Below are 17,690 nucleotides of genomic sequence, written 5' to 3'. Positions count from 1 at the left end.
GCTTTTAGAAATGATAAAATGAACAGTTACTTGACAAACATTAATTAGGGAAAGCTAGCACAGATTTGTTAAAGGCAAATCATGTTGAACTAACTTAATTGAGTTTTTGCTGAGGTAACAGGGACAGTTGATGAGGGTAATGAGATTGATGTGCCGTACATGGACTTCCAAAAGGCATTTGATAAAGTGCCATGTAACAGGCTTGTCAGCAAATGCCCATGGAATAAAAGAGGCAGTGGCAGCATGGATATGAAATTGACTGATTGACAGGAAACAGAAAGTAATGGTGAACATCGTTTTTCAGACTGGAGGAAGGTATGCGATGGAGTTCCCCAGGGGTCAGTACCAGGACCACTGCTTTTCTTGATCTTTATTAATGACCCAGACTTGGGCGTGCAGGGGACAATTTCAAAATTTGCAGGCGACCCAAAACTTGAAAGCATTGTGAACTGTGAGGAGGACAGTGACAGACTTCAAGAGGACACAGACAGGCTGGTGGAAAGGGCAGACATGTGGCAGTTGAAATTTAATGCAGTGAAGTGTGAAGTGATATATTTTGATAGGAAGAATGAGGAGAGGCAATATGAAATACATGATACAATTCTAAGGGGCTACAGGAGCATAATGGCCTGGGGGTATATGTGTACACATCGTTGAAGATAGCAGGGCAGGCTGAGAAAGTGGTTAATGAGGCATATGGGATCCTGGGCTTTATAAATACAGGAAGTTATGGTGAACCTTTATAAAACACTGGATCGACCTCAACTGGAGTATTGTGAGTAATTCTGGGCACCACATTTTAGGAAGAATGTGAAGACATGAGAGGGTGCAGAAAAGATTTACAAGAATGGTTCCAGGGATGAGGGACTTTAGTTACAAGAATAGATTGGAGAAGATGGGGTTGATCTCCTTAGAGAAGGCTGAGAGGAGATCTGGCAGAGGTGATCAAAATAATGAGGGGTCTGGACAGAGTAGATATGGAAAAACTGTTCCTATTGGCAGAAGTGTCAAGAACCAGAGGACACTGATTTAAGGTGAATGGCAAAAGACCCTCAGGAGACATGAGGAAATTTTTTTTTATGCAGCGTATGGTTAGGATCTGGAATGCACTGCCTGAGTGTGTGGTGCAGGCAGATTCAATCGTGGCTTTCAAAAGGGAATTGGATAATTATTTCAAGAGAAACATTTGCAGGGCTACAGGGTAAGGGCAGGGGAGTGAGATTAGCTGAGTTGCTCTGCACGAACACTACGGGCTGAAAGGCCTCCTTCTGTGCTGCAGCCATTCTATGATAAACGTCAACATTAGAATGCAAAACTAGTGTGACCTGCTGATGTAGTGAGTCAGAAGAATGTCCTTTAAACTCTGTGATTTTGAGTACAACCTTGACTGATGGGCAAACCACAATGCTCAAAGATGATACTGGCAGCCTTGACATTTATGCAAGAAGTTAAGTGTCAGTTCCGAAGAAGGGTCACTGACCCGAAACGTTAACTCTGCTTCTCTCTCTACAGATGCTGCCAGGCCTGCTGACTATTTCCAGCATTTCTTGTTTTTATTTCAGATTTCCAGCATCTGCAGTATTTTGCTTTTATTTAAGTTAAGTGTCAGCTTGGCTCAGTGGTAGCATTCTATCCTGGGACTGAAAGTTAGGGGTTCATCACTCACTCCAGGGCTGAAGGACAAAATCAAAAGCATTATCGAGAATCGTCAGAGGCCCTGTCCTCCTCTGCCCTTTCAGGTGCATGTAAAAGATCCTATGGGACAATTTAAAGACTAAGAGAGTTCTTCCAGTGTTCTGCCCACCATTCATTCCTCAACCAACACTATCTAAACAGATTATCTCGCCATTCATCTCACAGCTGTTTGTGGGTCCTTACTATGCACAAATTGCTTACGACATTCAGTTACAAAGCAATGGTGAGTGAACTTCAAAAGTAATTCATTGACTGCAAATTGCTTTCGGACATCCTTGCAACATGAAAGGCACTATATCAATGCAAGTGTTTCTTTTTTTCTCTTCCAACAGGTAAAAAATGTCTTGCTCGTCCAGAACTAAGTAGTTGTTTCCTTAAGCCAACAACAAGTATGATCCTGTTGGACATAGACAACTTTGGATTGCAACATTTGCTCAGAAATTACCGGCAAATGTAAGTGTTGGATCTGGGACCACGCTACAGCCTGAACAACTTGTATTTTGGCATTAAAGCGGAACTGGTAAATGAAAATGGTAGTTGTGGAACCAGTGGTAAAATAACTTCAATATTTGCTCTAGGATGGAAACAGATCCTTTTCCAGTGCTGGGAGAAATTTGCAGCTGAACTTTTGCACTGATGAAGAGAGAGAGATCTTGTACATGCACAAACAGAGTTGAGTTATCTGCATGAAGAAGCATCAAAGACCGCAGGGAGATAGATAACCATCTGTGTCACGCTTGAGTAGTGTTCAATCATATCTTGGGAGTTATGTTTTTTAAAATGGAGTCCATTTTATTGAGTCTGTAAACACCTCCTGCTACTGTGCAGTAATGTGTAACTGCTACAAGTAACAGGAATTTAAGGAGGAATTTTTTGAACTGTATATAAGCTCGCCACAAAATATGTTTTGTATTTATTTGTCTTTCTCTTTTTCTCCATTTCTTCCCCAAACCCCCCCATTGGCCTTCATAATTTAACCCACTGAGCCTCAGCATCATTCTGGTGAACCTACCAAAATCAATATATTCTTTCTGAGGTTAGGTGTTTAAAATTAAACACAGTACTTGAGATGGGGTCTGACCAAGGTGCAATAAAACTGAAGCATATTGCAGTCCCCTTGAGATAAAGGACAACATTACATTAGCCCTTTTGATTGCTTTTTGTACTTACTAGCTTTTAATGATTTGTGTTCAGCCAAATCTCTTTGCTCCTCTATAGTTCCCAGTTTTTCACCATTTAGAAAATACTCTGATTTATCTTTATTGAATTCAATAAAGTAGCGGACCTCACACTTGTCTATACTGAACTCCATTTGCTTGTTTTGTCCACTCAATCTGTTTCTGCACCTTTGCAACTTCCTGTACAACTTACTGTTCCTTCTAATTGAGTCGCCTGCAAACTTGGATATACAGTTAGGACTGTTTTCCTTGGAGAAGGGAAGGCTGAGAGGTGATTTGATAGAGACATTTAAAATCATGAGGGGTCTGGACAGAGTAGATAGAGAGAAACTGTTCCCACTCGCAAAAGGATCGAGAACGAGAGGGCACAGATTTAAAGCATTTGGTAAGAGAAGCAAAAGTGAGATGAGGAAAAACTTTTACATGCAGCGAGTGGTTAAGGTCTGGAATGCACTGCCTGAGAGTGTGGTGGAGGCAGGTTCAATTGAAACATTAAAAAGGGAATTAAGACTATTGTATGAAAAGGAAGAATGTGTAGGGTTACGGGGAGAAGGTGGGGGAATGGAACTGAGTGAATTGCTCTTTCGGAGAGTAGTGCAGACATGATGGGCCAAATGGCCCTCCTTATGCACTATAACAATTCTGTGATTCTGATGGTGCTGACTCTTGCCGCAGTAGAGGTCAGCAATACATTCAGCTGTGGAGAGTACCTGGTCTTCAAATAATATAATGGGTGCAGTTTCTGACAAGAGTCAAGGGAAAGTGATCTGGATCAGGAACCAGAATGGGTTTTCCTGACTGCCCCCCACCCCCACTCCATCCTAGGCAATGACATTGAGGCAATTTTAGAACATGACTGCTGCCCTGGCTGAACTCAGCAAAGAACAGGGACTGAACCTTCCTAGTCTGTTTGGCTCAATGCCATACCAGCAAATGCCATTAATCACTGATCAGATAAGGCAGCTGAATATTGGATGATAGGAAGCAGAAAAACCAACCAAACCTAGAGCCCAATAACAGTGAACAAGTAAATATCTAATAATGGACAATATATACTTAAGTATCCTCAAGCATTTATAAACAAATAGACTGTTAGTCAGAAAATGTATACAAGCCTTCAGAAATCCTGAAAATTTTACAATTTAAAATATACGAACAGGTTTGGGTAAAACTCCCCTTAAAAATATTTTAACCCTTGTGTTCTCGAACTCCGATGTGACATTGGTCTCTCAGCCTCTCTCTGGCCCCAGAAGTTCAGATCAGCATCAATAAAGATGGGGAGTTCTAGTATGAACTGTTCACAGGTTCTTTATCTGTGTTCCATTCACTTGTATGATTCTGGTACATTAAGTTGTCTCAATGTACTCATTGTTATTTATACAAATGGGCGGCACAGTGGCGCAGTGGTTAGCACCGCAGCCTCATAGCTCCAGGGACCCGGGTTCGATTCTGGGTACTGCCTGTGTGGAGTTTGCAAGTTCTGCCTGTGTCTGCGTGGGTTTTCGCCGGGTGCTCCGGTTTCCGCCCACATCCAAAGACTTGCAGGTGATAGGTAAATTGGCCGTTGTAAATTGCCCCTAGTGTAGGGAGGTGATGGGGAATATGGGATTACTGTAGGGTTAGTATAAATGGGTGGTTGTTGGTCGGCACAGACTCGGTGGGCCGAAGGGCCTGTTTCAGTGCTGTATCTCTAAATAAATAAATAAAAATAAATGCATTAGTCTACTGAATATTAAAAGGAGGAACACTAAGAAAACAAATTAAGAAAAAATGTTGTATTACAGCCATTATGACGTCTAATGTGCTGTGGTCTTCCAATCAGAATGCTTTAGGAACTCAACACGCTGTCACAGACTTGTAATTATTTCTCTCCTCAGATTAAAAACAGTGTGTGCCTTTAAGACTCTATTAAAAATAGTGCACCTTTAAGGGAGAGAAAGCTCTGGAATTTCTAAGGCACAGTGTGTCAGCAGCTTCACTTGTTAATCTAGGCGACAGCAGGAGAGACAGGTCACGAGGTTCAATGTTTCGATTTGACTATGTGTAAAACTGGCAAAAAGCAGTCTAAACCAGTTAGTTTTGAGAGACTCTCAAATGAGGCATGCTACTGTAGAGAAGAAAGCTATCTATTTTCTCTCAGCAAAAATTCTACAGGGAGCTATGGGCCGAGTTAATTGCCTAAAGAAAAAAAGCCTTCTTTTTCCAAGACTCTGTTTGTATTGCTGAAGGAACTGTTGATGCCTGCTGCAGCCGAAGAGTTGAATGCCTATTAAGAATCGACTACTGCATCAAATCCGTGTGAAGACTGCGAGTGGCCTTTGACTATTTCCACATTAGAATACCTCATCCATCAGGAACATAACATAGAAAATAAGAGCAAAAGCAGGCCATTCGGCCCTTTGGGCCTGCTCCACCGTTCAAAAAAGATCATGGCTGATCGTCTAATTCAATACCCTGTTCCCGCTTTCTCACCATATCCCTTGGTCCCTTTGGCATTAAGAAATATATCCATCTCCTTCCTGAATATATTTAATGATTTGGCCTCCACTGCCTTCTGTGGTAGAGAATTCCATAGGTTCACCACACTCTGAGTGAAGAAATTTTTCTTCATCGCGGTTCTAAATGGCATACCCCGTATCCTGAGACTGTGACCCCTGGTTCTGGACTCCCCAGCCATCGGGAACATCCTCCCTGCATCCAGCCTGTCTAGTCCTGTTAGAATTTTATAGGTTTCTATGAGATCCCCTCTCATTCTTCTAAACTCTAGTGAATATAAGCCTAGTCGACCCAATCTCTCCTCATACGCCAATCCTGCCATCCCAGGAATCAGCCTAGTAAATCTTCTTTGCACTCCCTCCATGGCAAGAACATCCGGATAAGGAGACCAAAACAGCACACAATACTCCAGATGTGGTCTCACCAAGGCCCTGTATAAAGAGGTATATTAAAGGCCCTGTAAGACATCCTTGCTCCTGTACTCAAAGACTTACTTATTTTATTTATTCTTAAGAAGCAGCTAATTTTTAAAAACACCACTTTTAAAACCAGTTAACTACTGCTATTTTTGAGTGTACGTGTGTGAATGGGGGAGTTAGATTAAAATAAGTTATAAGGTCTTTAGACATAGTTTTATCTTAATAGCGTTTAAGATTTAGTTTTCTTTAATAAATAATTAATTTGTCTAACGATAACTGGTTTGGTCTGTTTATTTCCGGGAGTTACTAGAGGGTTTAATTTGGCTGTTTTCCGGTTGGGTGGAAAGCTTTAAATAATATGCTGCGACTTGTGGAGTGAGGGGACTGAATTGACAGTGCGTTGCTCCCACTGCGGTCGTAACAATGCTTAGAGCTCATTTTTGTGAACTTGATCACTGGGGTAATAGGAAAAGTAGGGGTGAAGGTGACTGAAGGCATGGTTGAAGAGGTAGGTTTTGAGGATGCTTCTGAAGAAGGGGAATAACACAGCAAGGAGGAAGCATTTAGCAAATTGGGCCCAGACAAGCAAAGGAAGGGAAGGGAAGGGAAGGGGGACAACGGAGGTTGGTATAGACAAGCATGATAATTAAGCTAAAATAGCCACAGAAGGTGTAATTAATACAGGGTAGGATGCAAGCAGTGAAGTTTTGGACAAGTTGGAGTTGGGGAAAGGAATGGTGTTAGGACGCTCAGGGTGCAGCTGAATGGAAACTGAAAGTGCCGGAAATACACAGCAGGTCTGGCAGCATCTGTGGAGAGAGACCTGAAACATAACTCTGCTACTCTCTCCACAGATGCTACCAGACCTGCTGTGTATTTCCAACACTGTTCTTATTTCAGATTTCCAGCATCCACAATATTTTGCTTTTATTTTAGTGCAGCTGAATGGGATGGCTTTGATCTGGAAGAACGACAAGCAGCCAGTCAGCAGAGTAGTCATCATGGAGCCAAGGAAGGCAAAAAAGGGGTAGAGCTGAATATCATTGGCACACAGATTATGTCACTGAGGGGTAGGGTGTAGTTGAGGAATACCATTAAACAGATAAGAAAACTGTGTTGTATCACTGCAGAAATGACAAAGTAACGGGCCCATTCAAAACAGATTATATACTTCCTCTAAGAATTTCTCCTATATCTAATTATAAACTAATGAAGTCATGAAACGCACTCTCCTGTCAATCACAGTCAAGCACAAGCTCTTAACCTTTAAGTTAATTAGTCTTTAATTTACATAATTCATGCTAGTACTCCAGGGGTTGCACAGCCTTGATTACTGCATTTTGTAAGTCTGAGACATTTCAGCTGCTTATTAAGCCTTCTTATTTCATCTGAATGGTTTCATTTTACAGCTCTGATGGCTTCATTCTATTTACCAAACTTGGAAGAAGATTATTCTGGCCTTTTATAAAGAGGTATATTAAAGATTTTCTTTTTGAATGAATTTACAATTTTGCTGCACTCTTGTTCTCGCTTTTGTTCTGGTTCTCTTCTTTTCTCAGGCTCATTGCTTACCAATTACCCTTGCTGCTGTTTTTCTTCACTCAATCATTCCACACAATTCCCTGCTATTTCCCTCCCTTCCCTGTATTTTGTCATTGCTTACCATTTGCTCTTCTCCCTCCCATTGCATTACCCCAGGCAGAAAAACCTTATGACTTTGAAACCACACACTCAAGCCACACACCCTCCATTCCAACCACTGACACAATCCTCACACTTTTATATTTCCCAGGTAACGAATGCGAGGGGACAGTCTAATTGGAATTGTCAGGTTTTAGCAGATTCCCAAAATACTCCACTTATGCACAGCACATACCAAAAGGTTGGAAACACCCCAGCTAAAATGGAAAATTGGCTGCCATCTTGAAATTCCACAGGTTATGCCCATCTATTTAATGGCTGTGACCAACCTGAGTTAAGTTGCCTCCCAAAACCCATGAATTTGGGAAAATTCAAATTTCATCCATTAGGCAAGTGAATTCTTGGTTCCATTTTATTGAAGGTACAATTCTTAATTGTCCAATTATACAAGCATATTTCCAAATATTACAGTCAAAGTTGTTTAAGGATATAAAAGTCTCCATTCATGGCTCAAGCCTTCTTTTTGTTGACTCCGTTCAGACATACTGGTATTAATTCAAATACTTAGCTAATGTTTTTTGTTTGTTCATAGGATGTGGGCATCGCTGGCTAGGACAGCATTGATTGACCATTGCTAATTGCCCTTGAGAAGGGCAATGAGTGAGGAAACTGTAATTTATCCGAATGTCTTGGGGAGATCAGTACTGAAAGTAGTAAATGTTTTTATGGAAGATGTAGGCAAGAACTGACCTTTGCATGTCTTCCTGTCAGGTTGCAATGTGAATCCAACCGGGCAACTACAGCGGACACCCGTGGCAGCGTCCTGACACGTGCTGTCACAGCCTCCATTGTTCACAGCACAGGTCTCTGTGGCAAAAGAAACAGTATGGATAGAGATCAAAACAACACGAGATTAAATACCACCAGAGTACAGCTTTACAATGCACATTACAACAGTGACTACACTTCAAAACTACTTTATGGCTGTCAAGTGCTTTGAGACGTCTGGTGATCACGAAATGCGCTTTCAATGCAAGTCTTTTATTTCTTTTATTAGGAGCATCGGAACTTCCTGTACAGAAACACTGGTCAGTCTGGAGTTGAATCAGTCACTTTTCCTTTTAGTCAGAGCAATGAGTAGAGGAGCTAGAAGGTTACTAATGTCCTCTACCAATTACACAGGCCTTTCTTCACCCCTTCCAACTTTCTTGTCTCCTCAAAGTGCTGCTTGTTACTGAGGTATAGTTCCTTGGAACTGACTGCCCTCGAGTACCTTACCAAAGTTGCCATTCTTCATGCTTAAACTTAGAGTCTGGTGATTTCACCTGATTTTTATTTTTAGCCTGAATTCAATTAAAACCTGAATATCAATAGCCCAATCTAATACTTTAATCTGACAGGGCCTTAGTATAAAAACAGAAAGGTTACAGTGGTTCACAGAGAGCTGCTTTGTAACTAAATTTCTCTCATTTAATTTTCAATTTCATGCTCATCTCTACTACACCCACGTTACTGTCTCTTTAGTGGGACGTGCCCATGGGTGGTATCTCATGCTGCTGTCTGCTCAATCACTCTATATCCAGCCTTCCCCCTTCCACCACAGAGAGCTGGTAGAGGCTGATCAAACTCAGGGACAAGCACAAGCCTGAGGCTGAATGTCAATAGAAATTGAGATTTGAATTTGGGTTTCCTGAGGTAAAAATCAAAAGTGTAATAACTCTACAGATCCGAGACTACACAGATTACCCTGAATAAAAGTGATTTGCAATGTGCTGTGCTTCCTGGAAATCTGCCTGCAGCGAAATGAAAGTAAGTGACTCGGTGTCATATGATAACACAATCTAATTAATGTCAACTGATCAGCTCCACACGTCTTACATAAACATTACACGATGAAGAATCAAAACAGATCTTCTCTAAATCTCCTGTTAAACCAGTTAAATGTAAAGCTGCTTTCTCACATCAAACCTATGGGGCTATAAGCAGGTGGAATTACTTTTCTTTGAAGACTCCATCATTGAACTGTATGCTGATACAGCAGTGTGTCATCTACACTTTATATCATGGTAGTGTAACCAATGCTCATGATAATAGAGTTGACAACTTGGTATGATCATACCTAGAATGCACGTGCAGTCCTGGTTGTCTCCAAAAGAGCTTTGCAAGCATTGAGAAGGTGCAGGAGGAATGAGCAATGAACAAAGGTTAAAAGAGCAAACAGTTATGGGAAGCAGGGGTGCTTGTTGAATATATAAAATACAAAATAACTCACATGATGTAAATTTTTATAAAGAAAGCTAGCAGGACTATCAGTCAAGTAGGTAGGTAAATATGGGGTGGAATTTCATGGGCTGTGCAAGAGCAGATTTGGTGGTGTGCGTGGTGATTTAATTAGGTGGGAGTAATTTTCTCGGGTTCCTGACAGCAGGATATTTTTGAGAAATTAAGTTGGCGGCGTGTTTTGCGACATTCCAGGGTTCCCCCCGCACGGTGGCAGATTGCAGATTTGCATTTAATTGTGTTCCATGAATACTCATTACCCTACGATTAGTTACAATTCAGCCCTACCTGCCAGATTAAGTGAATGGTGAGCGCTATTCCCGTGCCACCTGGTTCACGATTGTTTCACCATGTCCTGCAGCAGTCGGATTTGTGCAGTTGAGTCTCAGGTCTGTGTTGTTCTCTCTTTAACTCTTCAGCAAAATGAACGCCAGCACTGGAATGAATGCTTGGCTCCAGGCCAGCATTGGAATAGATGTTTGCCTTCAGGCTCGGCACCAGCAAGGGTGATTCCTCTCAGGGGATATCAAACATTTAATTTGCCCCTCTCCCACTCCCCAATAACCAATTACTTGCCCTCTCCCTCCCCAAAACACTTCCCCCCGACCTTCCCCACCCCCCCCCGCCCAAGTTCGTAAACTTCAAATTTCACCCCTTCCAACCATCCCCTACACCAATCAGATAAATTTGACCCCGCTCCCCCCACCCGCACTGAAAACTTACCTGCTCCCTCCTCCCCAGCAGTGTTGCTGGCACTATCGGGCTGGGCCTTCCTGGCGTTGAGGCCGTGGCAGGCCTCTCCCGGAGGCATTTTTCGTCCCACCCACCACGACCCCCGACATTGTGGTGGTTGGGGGGGGGGGGGTGGGGGGTCTGTAAAATATGCCCCGATATCTGAGAAGCTAACTACCTTCTGATCCTCATAAATCTTGACATGTCACTTTTCTGTAAACAACTCCCCTAAGTCACGAAGGTTTCTGTTATTTATTGAGCTTAAGGCATGTGATATCCAGTAAAGGTTGTTTTCAAACAAGACCTCTCAGTGTACTTTCAGTGAACTTTGAACAAAAAAATCAAGCATCTATTAAATCTCCAGTTGTCCAAAATGAATCCATTTCCACACTTTAAATATGAGTCCTCAAAAAATATTTAACAAAAAATGGAAGCCTTCCATGCCATAGATTCAGTATCCGCACAGTGGCGCAGTGGTTAGCACCGCAGCCTCACAGCTCCAGGGACCCAGGTTCGATTCCGGGTACTGCCTGTGTGGAGTTTGCAAGTTCTCCCTGTGTCTGTGTGGGTTTTCTCCGGGTGCTCCGGTTTCCTCCCACAAGCCAAAAGACTTGCAGGTTGATAGGTAAATTGGCCATTATAAATTGTCACTAGTATAGGTAGGTGGTAGGGAAATATAGAGACAGGTGAGGATGTTTGGTAGGAATATGGGATTAGTGTAGGATTAGTATAAATGGGTGGTTGATGTTCGGCACAGACTCGGTGGGCCGAAGGGCCTGTTTCAGTGCTGTATCTCTAATCTAATATCGGAGAAGGCATGGGGGTCTATATGGAGGAGCAGGGAAGGGTACTTGGGGAGCACAGGGTGGGGTGATCAGGTGCATGGAAGAGCAGGGGAGGGTACTCGGGGAGGACACTCGGGGAGGACAGGGTGGAGTGATCAGATGCATGGTGGAGTGTCCAGGGTGTGGAATGGTTGCTACTGATGCTGACGCTGGATGTGGGCAGCTGCGGGGTGGTGAATTGATGAGAGCATTACAGTCAGAAGGTAGACGCAAATGGCCTAAAGGGAGGGATGAGTGCTGTCAACTTTGGGGATCTGTGAGGCAAATTGAGGGCACAGGCTAGCAGAGGAATGGTCACAGTCAATGGGGGCAAATGGATTCTGTGGAGGGAAGGTCAAGACTTATGGTCAGGTATTTGACAACTTCTTATGAAGGGGAACGGGACTCGGCAACAATGGTCAGGTCGATTTGAGGAGGATCAAGGGTCAGAGTCGGCATGTCGATAGTAAGGGGAGTTGGAACAGGGGTGGAAGGATGGGATGAATAAATTGATTATTACACTATGCACAGTAATCGGGGCAGGTTCTTTGGTAATGGAGTAAGGGTAACGGTAACATTGGGTGGGTCAAGGGTGATGGTTAGTTGCAGGAAGAGGTTGGAAGGTGGGGAGACTTGCCCTGAATTCTACATGCACCATTTTCTCCAACGATAATGGAAACCATTGGATACTCGAGGATTGCAAGGAGAATGGGAGGAGATAAACAATAGCAGGTGTGTCTTCTACCTGGCTGTAATTTTAAGGCAGATGTAAGGAACTGCTTATTGCCTCAATATTTTAGCTCACTAACAACAGAGGGCTGAATTGCCACGCTCTGCTTATTTATTGTTCAGAAAAACCATACCGACATGGGTCTCACACACCCCATTTGTCTCGCACCATGGCAAGAGCAAAGGGAGCGAATAAGGAGGGCTCTTTTCCCTCAACTCATGATATCTGAACGTCAGTGACAGGCAGAACAAGGAGGTGAGGATGCTCCAAATGATAGCATCCAGGAACAGCTTTATTGAAGATAGGCACTGGCACGATAAGATAGATTTTTGGTCTCGTCGGGAATCAAGGGATATGGGGAACGGGTAGGAAAGTGGAATTGAAGCCCAAGATCAGCCATGATTGTATTGAATGGCAAAGCAGGCTCGATGGGCCATATGGTCTACTCCCGCTTCTATTTCTTCTGTTCCTCAGGACAAGGACAAAATACTTTCAAATGTCAGAGAGACAATGCCATAGACGCCTAAGGATGTCATGTGAAATGGTTACAGAAATTTGTAGGATCCTGCAGCATGACCTGCAACCAGTTGGCTTTGGTGGGAATCACATGCCCTCAAGGTGACTGCTGCACTCAATTGTTTTGCTAGCAGATCCTTCCCGGGATCCACAAGTGACATATGTGGCATATTACAGTCTACAACCCATAGGTGTATCAAAGAGGTAACCAATGCTCTTTTCGATGTGCCAATGATTTCATCTACTTACCTATAGCCAAGAACAGCCAGGCAGCAAGGTCTGTGGCCTTCGGCACCATCGCTGGGTTCCCTAGAGTGCAAGGGGTGATCGACTGTACTCATGTGGCTATTAGATCACCCTGGGACCAGCCTACTGTATTTGTGAATCACAAAGGCGTCTACTCTTTAAATGTACAACTGGTTCGCAATCACAGGAGAAGAATCATGCATGTTTCCAAATGTTTTCCAGGGAGCTGTCACGACTCAAACATTCTAAGGAACTCACAGCTGCCAGCAGTTTTTGAGGAACCAGCCAAAGTAGACAACTGGATTCTGGGGGACAAGGGTTACCCCCTTTGTACACGGTTGATGACACCAGTACATCATCCCCAAAGCGCTGCTGAAGAGAGGTACAATGCTGCACAGGCATCCACCAGAGCCATCACTGAGCGCACCATTGGCATACTGAAAATGTGATTCCGCTGCCTTGATCGGTCTGGAGGGGCTCTTCAGTACGCGCCACAGAGTGTGTCACGAATAATCATTGTCTGCTGTGCCTTGCACAACCTTGCATTTAGACATAGCAACATTCTGCAGCAGGAGGAACAGCAGTCCTCCTCAGATGAGGATGACTATGAAGAGGGTGAGGAGGAGGACAACAATGCCAGTGATGCCATTATAAATATGAGGGACATGGAGAGACATGCAAGGGACATCAGGGAGAACCTCATATGTGCACGCTTCAGCCAATAATAAGACACTTCAGCAAGGAACGTTGGGAGGAGAAACATTAAAAAATCTCCACATATATTCACATACACCTGAGGTCTTATTCATTGCTGCAATCTTAAAGAAGCTTTGCTGCACTTTGATGTGATTGGCAGATGAGTTCTTCTATGGGCTGCGATGGAACTGAAAACACACCACTGCAAGCAATGTTAAGTTGTGACCTCAGAACCACAAATGTAAGATAATCATCAATGGACAAACAGCCATCATTGAAGACTGAAGGCTCAAATAGCAGTGAAAAATGGACACTGGACATTTGCTGAGATGCTTTGCAAACATCCATGCATTCCTGCCATAGGCCTCAAATGAACATTTTCATTTTCATCTAAAAACAAGCAAATGATTTACGAGAGTGCATCAAATGTTAAAGTAAATAAAGATAGATTGAAACTTGTAAGTTGCACACTATTTATAGCACTCGCGTCACCATCATGCTGAAAACTATTTCTTTTTACACTTCCTACCACTATGTCGAGGTGCTATCCCGACATTAGCAGCTGAGGTGGAGGCAGTCTGCTCAGTGCACTGCCCCGTTGCCATGGATGACTGTGGCGGCATCCTCTGGAGGAACGGGGCCTTGACGCTCCATCCTAGGGGGAGTCTGCAGCAATGGCGAGTGAGTATCCCCCATGTGCTCGCCTGCTGGAGGTAAGAGGATCAATGTTGAGGGTGGGGCGTGAGGGGGGGTGGAAACTAAAGGTGTCCTGACAGGAATGCCCGGGGCAGCTGGCACACGCTCCTCCTCCATCTGTGTGCATGATGGCACCTGCCTGTCTCCTTAAGGGGAAGGCACACCTGTAGGAGGTCCAGGTTCCTCATCCCCCTCTTGTTTAGACTCTGCTGCACCGAGCCCATGGCAACAGCGATGGAATGCAGATCAGATTGCATATGGCTCGAGTGCTCAACCAGACTCACCATGGAGCTCACCAAACTCTCGACTGAGGAATTCATACACTCAAATGCCTGGGATATGGCAGGTGTCATGACTTGCATGGACGCCTCCATGGCACGTGCAAAGCTACGCATGGCCTCAGGCATCTCCGACATATTTTCCACATGGCTTTGCTACACATCCAGCAGACTTCTCGTAGCTACAAACAGAGAATCATCATGAGCATGGGGCTGAGCAGGGGCCTGGTTCCCAGCAGTCCTCCGATTGTCAGGGGACCCAACTGGCACTTGATCCCTCAGCTGCTGGGACGTGCCTGTGTCGTGTACACCAGATTGTAACCCAGATTCTAATCTTAAACCCCCATGGACCGTGTGGATGTATCTGCACTGGCAGATGTGTAAGAAGAGGCAGGTGACGGTGCACCCTCTGGGGTATTGTCTTCCCCTTCCTCCCCCGAGGAGTCCTGGGCCTCGCAGCTTCCAGACACTCGAGTGCGGGCACCTGCAATGGAGACACAAACAGAGGCACATTAAGCATCAGCTGCCATGAGTTCGCACTTTCATTGGGTCTGCACGTATGCCTGCAAGACTTAAGATGACACTTCATCCTTACGCCTTGGGGATCCTGCCTCACCATCTGATATGGCCCTGCCTCCCTCCTCTCTCACAATTTGTGCAGCCTCCACTTCAGTTGGTGTCAACACTCCAATGTCAGCGACACCTCCTCCTGTCTTGGCGCACTCGCTCTGGTTGTGGGTGCTTTTCTCTTTCAGGAGACAGTACAGAATGAATGAGATTTTTTAAAGATGCGTCACAACCATTATAAACATGCATCGACATCACTCATTCAGGACTGGATTTCGCACGACACATCCAAGTACATCAACAATGCCAATTGTCAACTTTGCGCCATTTCGTGTATGGCACCAAGGCTGCTCACGCAATCCAATGCATGTCTTGTGTACTCTCTGTCTTAAAGAGACGGAGCCAGGGAGTAAAACAATGGAGCAACTTCACCAAGACCACTTACCCTCGCTGATCTGAGCAAGTCATTGATGAGTTTTGACACTGAACCTCACGGAGTCACCCCACGGTAGAGACCTCCTCTGCTGCCTCCATCCAGGCCGCCTTGGTCAGCTGGGAGGGTCCTCAGACTCCATCTGCAGGGACGAGGACCTCCTACCTTTCCGTGACGGCCTGCAGAAGAACCTGCAGGGAGGCATCACTAAACTGGGGCGGGACGCTGCCTGCTGGCTGACATTCTTTTGTTTTGCTGCAGAAATAAAGTAAATGATGTGAAGTTGGTGCTGAATTACAAACATTTAGGGAGGCTAAAGCATTTTAGATTAATTTCAAGATTTATTTCAGGTTCCTATGCAGAGACTTACATGACAGGAAGGCTTCTGATCCTTGAGACTGCAAGCACAGAATGCTTTATATCTGTGGCAATCATGGTGCTTGGTCCAGTGATGATGGGTTCCACCAATGAAAGGCTGTCCCTGCCGCTGAATCCCACGTGTCTCCTCTGCCTGTTGTCACACGTTTAATTTACATATTAAATAGCGTGAGAAACGGGAAAACTGGCAGAAGTGGAAGTTACACCAATTTGTAGTTTGCCGTCAGGAATGCAGCGGAATTCATAAAATCCCGGCTATGATGATTTTAAGAGCATTGACAATACTGTTGGATGCGAGCCTGAGAGAAACGGAGCACAAGAGGCTGAGCTTTAATGAGCCAAACAGCCTTTTGTAATTTTTTTTTCTTTTGATCTTCTCAGTTCTCCTTTAAATGCAAAGCGCAATTTTAACATCATGCCTGAGGAGGCCATTTAAATAACACCAAAACCTAGAAAGCTTTGAGGAACCATGAGTTTATTTTGAAAAACCCAAAAGACTTTAGAAGTCGTTCTCATGAAAGGCAACTAACTCATCGCAGGCGTTTCTCTTTAAATTCATGTTTATTTTCCTCTGCCAGTTGTGACGGAAACCCCACATGCTAAATGGGAAGAATATTAATTTTTGCGTATGGAACTCTGCTTGAGACTTTTTACTGGACATTACAAATAACTTTTAAAAAAAGCAGGACAGGACAGCTAACGTTGGCCACACAGCATTTGCATATGAGAAGACAAAAGCCGGCTGGGAGACAGAGGTAATCACTTAGTCTAGCAAGCACAATAGGGGTGTGCTCTGATTCAATTACCTAGAATGGATTTTGTCAATACTGGTGATCAAAAGCCATCGACACCCTTTGACTTTGAAAGAGCCAAACCACCCCCCACAACCAAGTATGTCTGAAGAACTTTGAATTTCAAAAATCCTTCCAGAAACTTCAGCTTTCAAACAAAGAGGTAGTCACATGACATATCTGCTGATGTAACTCTGAGTCATGAATTGTGCCTTTGAAAGAAAGGAAGAGACTGCAACTGAACTCCAAGAAGAAAACACCTTTCTCCTGTCTCCCTCTCCAGCAAATTTCCAGGGGAACCTCAGCTGCAGCTAAACCTCAAATCTACAGACCCCGACAGGCAACAACCAAGATGCTGAATAAAGCCTCTCCTTGGCCTTTCGGAACCAGAGAAGCAAGCCTGAATTGTGCATGGCCCAGTGAGGAGTTCAAGACTTTAACTTCAACAAAGGACATTGAAACTCAGTATTTAAATTCCATTTATTATGGATTTTACCTTAACCACCCAACCTTTCTTCCCCTCTGTATCTATTTGTGTGTGTATGTGCCTCTCGTTTGAATATGAGCATGGATGCATAATTTCAACTGGTTTAGAGTGTTAAGTTTAATACACTGACATCTTTCTGGTTTAGACTCAAGAAACCTGTCTGATTGGTTCATTTGTAATTGTAATTAGAGTAACAGGAGCAAGTGCTCACTGAGTTGGTACATTAAACCACTGTGTTAAAAGAATAAACCCCCTGTTGCAGTCAAACCAGGGAAGGGGCGAAAGGGGAGCCAGAGACCCCTTCCTCACCTGGTTATAACACAGTATTTGGTGAACTTTTTCATGCTCTGGCTTCTTGTGCATCCCACATACCCTTCATCCCACCACTGGCGGCCATGCCTACACCTGTCTAGCACCTACGCTCGGAGATTCCTTCCCCAAACCCTTTAGCCTCTCCATCTCCCACTCTGCCCTCAAGATACTCCTTCAAACCCACCTCTCTGACTGAGCTTCCAGTCACCCTTTCTAATTTTTCCTTCTTTAGCTCAGCTTCAATTGTTGTCCAATTGCACTCGGCAAAGCGCTTTGAGACATTATTCTATATTAA

At 44.0% G+C, this 17,690-nt stretch overlaps 1 protein-coding gene across 2 annotated transcripts in view; it reads right to left on the bottom strand.

Annotated features, from left to right (window-relative positions):
- LOC137383822 (signal peptide, CUB and EGF-like domain-containing protein 3) overlaps positions 1 to 17,690 on the bottom strand; it is a 424,809-nt gene that overhangs the window by 112,958 nt on the left and 294,161 nt on the right. For both annotated transcript variants that reach the window (XM_068057091.1, XM_068057092.1), the window contains one exon: positions 8,180 to 8,296. In XM_068057091.1, coding sequence (XP_067913192.1) covers positions 8,180 to 8,296 — 117 coding nt within the window. The remainder of the gene's footprint in view (positions 1 to 8,179; positions 8,297 to 17,690) is intronic.

The sequence above is a fragment of the Heterodontus francisci genome, chromosome 25, assembly GCF_036365525.1.
Source record: "Heterodontus francisci isolate sHetFra1 chromosome 25, sHetFra1.hap1, whole genome shotgun sequence".
NCBI lineage: Eukaryota > Metazoa > Chordata > Chondrichthyes > Heterodontiformes > Heterodontidae > Heterodontus > Heterodontus francisci.
The sequence above is the reverse complement of the archived record's forward strand: the minus strand, read 5'-3'. Positions and strand labels throughout refer to the sequence as shown.